We start from the raw sequence: 10,249 nt of genomic DNA, 5'->3' as shown, positions 1-10,249 counted from the left end.
TGCAGTGGGTAGTGGTAGAACACGGAATCTTGCTGCTGAGGCAGTCACTGCATCTGCCTCTTGTAGGATGAGATGAAGGATGGTATGGGGAGTGATCACAACAGTTGATTACCCAGATATGGTGGCTATGCCAACCCGTGCAATGGCTGCGCAGAGGATTTTGAGGTAGGAGGAGTGGGGTTTGAAAGTTGTGTGAATTTCACTTCAACTTCTCCTGCACTTCAGTCATTGTGAATTTCATCATTCTCTAAAGATCGATGAAAACTCGATCTCCTTTTAGGACTTCTCTGCAAACCCACGAGTCTTGTGTCTGAGAACCAGAAAGTTAAACTGACTTTAAATCAGAAGGGAAACTGATTCAAATATTTGAAGAAGGAACCATTGTGATCCTCTAATCCAGGGATTGGCAACCTTTGGTACACGGCCTGCCGGGGTAAGCCCCCGGCAGGCCAGGCTGGTTTGTTTACCCGCTGTGTCCGCAGGTTCGGCCGATCGCGGCTCCCACTGGCCAGCACATCCCTCGGCCCACACCGCTTCCCACAGCCCCCATTGTGCCTATCTATCGACTATTCATTCCAATGTGGTGATATCTAAAAATGCTGTTCCCTGTCACAAACAGACTAGATCTGCTTAGGTACTCTTTGTCAGTCCCAGAATTAATGGTCAGTCTGGTAGAAACTGACGAGAGAAACTATCCATAAGCCTTCGTTATAGTCTTGAATGACAATTAGTTTGAATCTTTTTTGCAGCACAATCTCTAATATCTTTAAAATCTCAAACAAATCTGCACAGCCCCTGCCTGACTTCAGTGTTAGGATTCAACATGTCATTCTACACCCCTCAGAGATGAATGGGTATTTTCCTGGTTTCACAATCTTCAGATTTCATTGGCATAGAATCTTCAAGTGAAGAGTCTCTTCATCGACATGGAGAGGGAGCATAGGGGAAATCCATATTGCCTCTGTGGTACCCATCACCCCTTGCCTGCCTCTAGTCCAGACCCCACAGAGTTTAGTGCCCTTGGTTGATCTGGAAATCCTCCTCCTTCCAGGAATTGACAAAAAAGTTGATATTCCAGGGCTGTATTAATTTTTATGAAGAGACTTCAACACTGTGACACTCACCATAAATGGAGAGCCGAGGAGTTCCTGCCAGTGAGCTATTGGGCCTCCAACTGATCACCCTAGATTCTGAGCCAACCCCATGCTTTTTCTGGGAGGGCAATCCTTGGCCTACCCTTGTCCAACAGGAGAATTCAAAGGAAACTCCTCAAGGACAATCCACCCTCTTGGGTTTTTCTTAAGGGAGGGCATGATGTAGGCCACCAGTACAAAATATAAGGAATGAGTAGACACACTTACTATCTCAGATTGAGAGCATTTGGGCAGAAGGATTAACCATGTGCTTTAGCCAATGGAAAGGGATAGAAAAGGTGTGGGTTTAACATCCAGCTCTTACCTTAGGTAAATCACTAAATGTTGGTTTTCACCATCTGTAAAATGGTGATAAAATATTCCTTTATCTTTAGATTGTGAGCTCTTTGAGACAGGACTGTTTCCTATATGTGTGTGTATAACCCATAGCCCCGCAGGGTTCTGATCTCCATCAGGACCCTATGATACTACTGTAATATAACCAGAGAAGGACAACAATGGCCTTGTTAGTGTGTGTCTTCCTTCTTGAGGATTGCAAAGTATTTTACAAACTGTGATGAATTAGGTAGTAATGTTCATAGAATCGTAGAATCATAGAATATCAGAGTTGGAAGGGACCTCAAGAGGTCATCTAGTCCAACCCCCTGCTCAAAGCAGGACCAATTCCCTGCTAAATCATCCCAGCCAGGGCTTTGTCAAGCCGGGCCTTAAAAACCTCCAAGGAAGGAGACTCCACCACCTCCCTAGGTAACGCATTCCAGTGTTTCACCACCCTCCTAGTGAAATAGTTTTTCCTGATATCCAACCTGGACCTCCCCCACTGCAACTTGAGACCATTGCTCCTTGTTCTGTCATCTGCCACCACTGAGAACAGCCGAGCTCCATCCTCTTTGGAACCCCCCTTCAGGTAGTCGAAGGCTGCTATCAAATCCCCCCTCATTCTTCTCTTCTGGAGACTAAACAATCCCAGTTCCCTCAGCCTCTCCTCATAAGTCATGTGCTCCAGACCCCTAATCATTTTTGTTGCCCTCCGCTGGACTCTTTCCAATTTTTCCACATCTTTCTTGTAGTGTGGGGCCCAAAACTGGACACAGTATTCCAGATGAGGCCTCACCAATGTCGAATAAAGGGGAACAATCACGTCCCTCGATCTGCTGGCAATGCCCCTACTTATACAGCCCAAAATGCTGTTAGCCTTCTTGGCAACAAGAGCACACTGTTGACTCATATCCAGCTTCTCGTCCACTGTGACCCCTAGGTCCTTTTCTGCAGAACTGCTACCTAGCCATTCGGTCCCTAGTCTGTAGCAGTGCATGGGATTCTTCCGTCCTAAGTGCAGGACTCTGCACTTGTCCTTGTTGAACCTCATCAGGTTTTTTTCGGCCCAATCTTCTAATTTGTCTAGGTCCCTCTGTATCCGATCCCTACCCGCTAGTGTATCTACCACGCCTCCTAGTTTAGTGTCATCTGCAAACTTGCTGAGAGTGCAGTCCACACCATCCTCCAGATCATTAATAAAGATATTAAACAAAACCGGCCCCAGGACCGACCCTTGGGGCACTCCGCTTGAAACCGGCTGCCAACTAGACATGGAGCCATTGATCACTACCCGTTGAGCCCGACGATCTAGCCAGCTTTCTATCCACCTTACAGTCCATTCATCCAGCCCATACTTCTTTAACTTGGCGGCAAGAATACTGTGGGAGACCGTATCAAAAGCTTTGCTAAAGTCAAGGAATAACACATCCACTGCTTTCCCCTCATCCACAGAGCCAGTTATCTCATCATAGAAGGCAATTAGGTTAGTCAGGCACGACTTCCCCTTGGTGAATCCATGCTGACTGTTCCTGATCACTTTCCTCTCCTCTAAGTGTTTCATAATTGATTCCTTGAGGACCTGCTCCATGATTTTTCCAGGGACTGAGGTGAGGCTGACTGGCCTGTAGTTCCCCGGATCCTCCTCCTTCCCTTTTTTAAAGATGGGCACTACATTAGCCTTTTTCCAGTCATCCGGGACCTCCCCCGATCGCCATGAGTTTTCAAAAATAATGGCTAATGGCTCTGCAATCTCACCCGCCAACTCCTTTAGCACCCTCGGATGCAACGCATCCGGCCCCATGGACTTGTGCACGTCCAGTTTTTCTAAATAGTCCCGAACCACTTCTTTCTCCACAGAGGGTTGGTCACCTTCTCCCCATGCTGTACTGCCCAATGCAGCAGTCTGGGAGCTGACCTTGTTCGTGAAGACAGAGGCAAAAAAATCATTGAGTACATTAGCTTTTTCCACATCCTCGGTCACTAGGTTGCCTCCCTCATTCAGTAAGGGGCCCACACTTTCCTTGATTTTCTTCTTGTTGCTAACATACCTGAAGAAACCCTTCTTGTTACTCTTAACATCTCTTGCTAACTGCAACTCCAAGTGTGATTTGGCCTTCCTGATTTCACTCCTGCATGCCTGAGCAATATTTTTATACTCCTCCCTGGTCATTTGTCCAATCTTCCACTTCTTGTAAGCTTCTTTTTTGTGTTTAAGGTCAGTAAGGATTTCACTGTTTAGCCAAGCTGGTCGCCTGCCATATTTACTATTCTTTCTACACATCGGGATGGTTTGTTCCTGCAACCTCAATAAGGATTCTTTAAAATGTTCCCAATTTACAGATGGGAAAACTAAAGCATAGACCTCTTAAGAGTCTTGCCCAAGGTCAGTCAGTGAGTCTGTGGAAATAGAAAGCTGACTCCCAGTTGTCTACTTTAATCATAAGAAGCTACAGAGGAAAACCCCTTAACGCAGCCCCCACGTTTACGATCATGGTATCGACACAGTTCAGAATCCATCATGATGCTGGTGTGAAAAATGATAGTAACTCTAGAAGTAGTATACTATTTTCCTATCTATATTAATTGTATAAGTGTGGCAATGAATTTAATTTAGCATGCAGTATTTGAGAGATGACCTAGATAGTACCTTAACAAGTGAATGTCTCTAAAGATAGATGAGAAGAAAATGGATCATCTTCATTTCACGACAGTAAGAAGTAAATTCAAGCTGCGCTGGCTAAAATGTATATGCCTTTAATAATATAGTGGTGGTCTAGAATGGTGCTCTAAAACAAAACTGACTGCTTATGATGATCAGTCATTAGATAATTGAAGAGGTGTTAAGAAAAATATAGCCAGCAAAACACATGTTAATTATAAAGACTAATTATATTGTGACTGTGAGAAAATCATTACATTAGTAACAGGAAAACATGAGCACATGATCCTTTCAGATGGAGAAGGGAATTCTACTGATCAGCATGGTGGTCCTGTGAGTAGGCAACATCCATAAGCAACTGCCCAAGGCAACAACATTCTTTATTAGATTGTTCATACACCAGGTTTACTTATTGTAGTTAGTAATGGATGACAGATCCCTGCTTTGCCCGTGGTAACAAGAACCAGCTTTGATGAAATAAGCGTTACTCTTTGCAGTGGTCCTGCTAGTTCTATGGAATTTTCACACCTACACTGTTTAAATGTGGAACCATCAGCACCAATAATAGCACTCACCAAGGGAGTTCTTCTGCCTCTAATGTGCCAGGTAATTCGTTTGAGAGAAACATTGGATGCTACTCTCTCTTTTCTAGTAAGTGATCTCATCAGTCCTTCAACCTAAAATCAAGGGGTGGGCAAACTGGTTTGCAGCCAAAGGTCTTTGCTTGTGCTATACCATACAAATAACTCCCATTGTATTGCAGTAGCTTCCAAGGGCTCCATCTGGGAGCTACTCTTACCTGGTGGGGGTGATTTGGTGAGACAAAATCAACCTCCCTCAAACATTTGCCCAGAACTTGATCCGAACTGAACTCCAAATTCTTTTATTTATTTTCTTGCACTTCTTTCTGAAAGATCTGCTTCTGTGGTATAGCCACCCGAGTAGAAATGTTTTACATTAGTAAAGGGGTTTCTGGAAGGAGAAAGAGGTACCAAATAATACATGCATTGTTCTGTTTTTAATGGTGGGGGGGGAATAATTTACCTGTGATGAGTCAATAGTAAAAATACATTCTCCTAGCCATGGAAGGGTCACAATAACTTCAGCAGTGCAGTCTCTCATAACAGTCATAATGGATTCATTCCACTGAACTAAGACACGTACAAGGCAATTGAAGACACTATGAGACTTCCCATTGAATTCAGTGGGCTCTGAATTGCAGCCATAGCCTTAAAAATTGTTTTTAAAGGTTTTGTTCGAAACATTCAGAGTTAGGGCTTGTCTACACAAACAGCGCTGCAGCCTGTCTGGTGAAGATGCTCTATGCTGATGGAAGAAGCTCTCCCGCCAACATAGTGCTGTACACACCGGTGCTTTTATCACTCAGGGGGGTTGTTTATTCATACTCTGAGGCCTGGTCTACACTAGGCGTTTATGTCGAAGTTAGAGCCGTTACATCGAATTAACCCTGCACCCGTCCACACTGCGATGCTATTTAGTTCGACATAGAGGTCTCTTTAATTCGACTTCTGTACTCCTCCCCGACGAGGGGAGTAGCGCTAAATTCGACATGGCCATGTCGAATTAGGCTAGGTGTGGATGGAAATCGACGCTAATAGCTCCGGGAGCTATCCCACAGTGCACCACTCTGTTGACGCTCTGGACAGCAGTGCGAGCTCGGATGCTCTGACCAGCCACACAGGAAAAGCCCCGGGAAAATTTGAATTTGAATTCCTTTTCCTGTCTGGCCAGTTTGAATCTCATTTCCTGTCTGGACATCGTGGCGAGCACAGCAGCACTGGCAACGATGCAGAGCTCTCCAGCAGTGATGGCCGTGCAGTCTGTGAATAGAAAGAGAGCCCCAGCATGGACTGATCGTGAAGTCTTGGATCTCATCGCTGTGTGGGGCGATGAGTCCGTGCTTTCCGAGCTGCGATCCAAAAGAAGGAATGCAAAGATCTACGAGAAGATCTCTAAAGACATGGCAGAGAGAGGATACAGCCGGGATGCAACGCAGTGCCGCGTGAAAATCAAGGAGCTGAGACAAGGCTACCAGAAGACCAAAGAGGCAAACGGACGCTCCGGATCCCATCCCCAGACATCCCGTTTCTACGAGGCACTGCATTCCATCCTCGGTGCGGCCGCCACCACTACCCCACCAGTGACCGTGGACTCTGAGGATGGGATACTGTCCACGGCTGGTTCCTCGGACATGTTAGGGGACGGGGAAGATGAGGAAGGAGATGAGGAGGGCGAGGCAGTCGGCAGCTCTCACAACGCTGATTTCCCCGACAGCCAGGATCTCTTCATCACCCTTACAGAGATCCCCTACGAAGCGTCCCCAGCCGTTACCCCGGACACAGAATCTGGTGAAGGATCAGCCAGTAAGTGTTGTAAACATCTAAACATTTATTTTTAACAAAACAGGAATATTAACAATTAAAAGAATGGGTTGTTCATGATTAGTGTGCCCTAGGCGCTTAACGGTTTAGTAAGGGGCAGTGCAAGTTTTGAAAAGAAATCTAGCAATGTCCGGTTTTCAGTGATTGTCCTGCACAAGCCGCTCTACTGTTTATTCCCTGCTACTGCAGCTACAGTAAAATGCGGTCTATGTGTCCGGGGATAGAGCAGTAATCCTCCTGGGACATCTCGATGAAGCTCTCCTGGAGGTAACTTGAAAGCCGTTGCATGAGGTTCTTGGGGAGAGCGGCCTTATTGGGTCCTTCGAAGTACGACACGTTGCCGCGCCACGAGATTATCAAGTACTCGGGGATCATTGCTCTGCACAGCAGGGCGGCATACGGCCCTGGTCTTTGGAGGCTTTCCCGGAGCATTCTCTCTTTGTCGCTCTCGGAGATCCTCATCAGGGTGATGTCGGCCATGGTGACCTGCTTTTAATTAGGTAGGGGAATGTTAGTGTTGGGACTGCTTTCCCGTTCCTTTACAGAACTGTAACCGCTGGTTTGCAGCCACGCGGTGGAGGCGGGAGAGGGGCAGCCGAAAGGGATCGTTCCCGGGGACAGCCGCGAGGGGGTGGGACAGGGGCAGAGTTCCCGCTTGCCGGATTGCTGGCAGCAGGGACTGACATTGATTTAAATGTGAAATGAGGCCAGTGGTAATATAAAAGTTTTAAACTGCCACAAGTGTACGGCTTACCATGTCTGCCTGCAACAGAAATTCCGTTGTGCTGCCTTGCTTCTCAAATGTGCTGTTCAAGACCCCAGGCACTGAATGCGAAGGCCGAGAATTCGACCTTGTGCTGAGTGCGCATGTGAAAGGTGCTGTGCATGGTCTTGTTCACAGAGAAAGACTATGTTCTTTGTTCACAACTACATTTATCTTTCTGAGGAATTCACTCCCTTTTTCCCATTTCCACAGCCCCGTCTGCGACTGTCTCACAACCTAGCCTGGAATCACACTCCCAGAGGCTAGCGCGGATTAGGCGTAGGAAGAAGAGGACACGGGAGGACATGTTCTCTGAGCTTATGGCCTCTTCCCAAGCCCAGGCAGCACAGCAGACCCAGTGGCGGGAGAACTTGACCCGAATGCACCAAGCCAACATGGATCGGGAGGAGAGGTGGCGGCAGGAAGACCAGCAGGCGACTCAAACGCTGCTTGGACTACTGAGGGAGCAAACGGACACGCTCCGGCGCCTTGTGGATGTTCTGCAGGAACAGAGGCAGGAGGACAGAGCCCCGCTGCAGTCCATCTCTAACCGCCCTCCCCCGCCACCAAGTCCCATACCCACCTCACCCAAAGTGCAAAGAAGGAGAGGCGGCAGAGTCCCTGCTAAGTCTCACTCCACCCCTGCAGAGAGCTCTAGTAGCAGAAGGCTCTCATTTCCCAAAATTTGAAAAGTTCTTTCCTTCCCGCCTGACACAAGCCCCCATCCAAGTTTCACCTCCCAATGCCATGTGTAGTTGATAATAAAAAATTCGTTTCTGTTAACTACTGTTTCAATCATGTTCTTTTGGAGGAGGAGGGGAAAGGGGGTTGGTAATTGGACAGGACAGTCTCCTTTGGCAGGGTACATAGTCGGAGGCAGGCACAGCAGCAGGGCACATACACAGTGCAGTGATGCAGTGACTAGTTGCCCCGGTTAGTCTGGGAGGTTGTTTTGATGTAATGTTGGGGGGGGTGGGTTGCTCTGTGACTTTGTGGCGTGGGAGGGCAGTTACAGATCTTAAGCGCCGGTCCTTAGGCAGGATCACAGAGCCACACAGCATGGGATCTGTAACCGTCCTCCCCCTGCCACAAAGTCAAATAGACCCCCCATACACACAGTCCCGATCAGGAGGGTTGACAGGCTCCGTTGAAACAAGCATCCCACCGCAGCGGAGCCTGTCAATCCTTGAGTTTAGAAGCTGCATTCGCGTCACAACACTACACCCGCTCCGCACCACAGTCTGCGTCCCAGTTTTAAAAAATTCCTGCGAAAACAGTATTAAAGAAAACGGTGTGCTTTAACAAAGTAGAACTATTTTTATTTCGACACGTGTGTTGGAGGGGGGGTGAAGGGGGTATGTAACTGGATAGGATAGTCAACATTACCTGGGTAAAGAAACGGGGGCAGGTTTAGCTTCTCAGTACACAAACTATAAAGTCACAGGTTACCCTGCTCACTCAGGAACTTTGCTTTCAAAGCCTCCCGGATGCACAGCGCTTCCCGCTGGTCTCTTCTAATCGCCCGGCTGTCTGGCTGTGAGTAATCACCAGCCAGGCTATTTTCCTCAACCTCCCACCCTGCCATAAAGGTCTCCCCCTTGCTCTCACAGAGATTGTGGAGCACACAGCAAGCTGCTATAACAATGGGGATATTGGTTTCGCTGAGATCACAGCGAGTCAGTAAGCTTCTCCATCTCCCCTTGAGACGGCCAAAAGCACACTCCACCACCATTCTGCACTTGCTCAGCCGGTAGTTGAAGAGTTCTTTTTCAGTGTCCAGGGCGCCAGTATAGGGCTTCATGAGCCAGGGCATTAGCGGGTAGGCTGGGTCCCCGAGGATGACTATAGGCATCTCCACATCCCCAACAGTTATTTTGTGGTCCGGGAAGTAAATACCTTGTTGCAGCCGTCTAAACAGACCAGAGTTCCTGAAAACACGAGCGTCATGAACCTTGCCCGGCCATCCCACGTAGATGTTGGTAAAACGTCCCCTGTGGTCCACCAGTGCTTGCAGCACCATGGAAAAGTAGCCCTTTCGGTTAATGTACTGGGTGGCCTGGTGGTCCGGTGCCAGGATAGGGATGTGAGTTCCATCTATGGCCCCACCGCAGTTTGGGAATCCCATCGCTGCGAAGCCATCTATGATCGCCTCCACGTTTCCCAGGTCACTACCTTTGGCAGCACGATTGCCTTGGCTACTTGCATCACAACAACCCCCACGGTAGATTTGCCCACCCCAAACTGGTTCGCGACTGACCGGTAGCTGTCTGGCGTTGCAAGCTTCCAGAGGGCTATGGCCACTCGCTTCTGTACACTCAGTGCAGCTCGCAACCGGGTGTCACTGCACTTCAGGGCAGGGGACAGCAACTCACAAAGTTCCAGGAAAGTTCCCTTCCGCATGCGAAAGTTTCGCAGCCACTGGGATTCATCCCAGACCTGCAGCACTATGCGGTCCCACCACTCAGTGCTTGTTTCCCGTGCCCAGAATCGCCGTTCCACGGCATCAACATGACCCATTGCCACTGTGATGTCCTCAGCGCTGGGTCGCCTGCTTTCTGACAGGTCTGTGCTACTCTCAGACTTCAGGACATCACCGCGGTGCCGTAGCCTCCTCGCCTGACTTTTCTGCATCTGCCTCAGGGAAACCTTTATGATAAGCTGCGAGACGTTGAGAGCGGCCACAACTGCAGCGATGGTCGCAGCGGGCTCCATGCTCGGAGTACAGTGGCGTCCGCGCTGTCAATGACTGGAAAAGCGCGCGAACTGTTTTCCCGCCGGCGCTTTCAGGGAGGGAGGGCGGGAGTGATGGACGGATGACGACAGTTTCCCAAAAGCACCCTCGACTCATTTTGTTACCCAGAAGGCATTGCCGGCTACACCCAGAATTCCAATGGGCAGAGGGGACTGCGGGAACTGTGGGATAGCTGACCACAGTGCACCGCTTCGAATGTCG

The 10,249-nt window shown here is 48.5% G+C and overlaps 1 protein-coding gene across 1 annotated transcript; it reads left to right on the top strand.

Moving 5' to 3' along the window:
- The first annotated feature begins 5,541 nt into the window (after positions 1 to 5,541).
- LOC135973896 (uncharacterized) lies at positions 5,542 to 8,718 on the top strand. Its single transcript, XM_065559224.1, has 2 exons — positions 5,542 to 6,515; positions 7,510 to 8,718. Exons 1-2 carry the CDS (start codon positions 5,939 to 5,941, stop codon positions 7,983 to 7,985), a joined length of 1,053 nt encoding a protein of 350 aa, XP_065415296.1. The 5' UTR covers positions 5,542 to 5,938; the 3' UTR covers positions 7,986 to 8,718.
- The last annotated feature ends 1,531 nt before the right edge of the window (positions 8,719 to 10,249 follow it).

Source organism: Chrysemys picta, chromosome 10 (assembly GCF_011386835.1).
Source record: "Chrysemys picta bellii isolate R12L10 chromosome 10, ASM1138683v2, whole genome shotgun sequence".
Taxonomy (NCBI): domain Eukaryota; kingdom Metazoa; phylum Chordata; order Testudines; family Emydidae; genus Chrysemys; species Chrysemys picta.
Note: the sequence above shows the minus strand (reverse complement) of the source record. Positions and strands in the feature narration are given on the sequence as shown.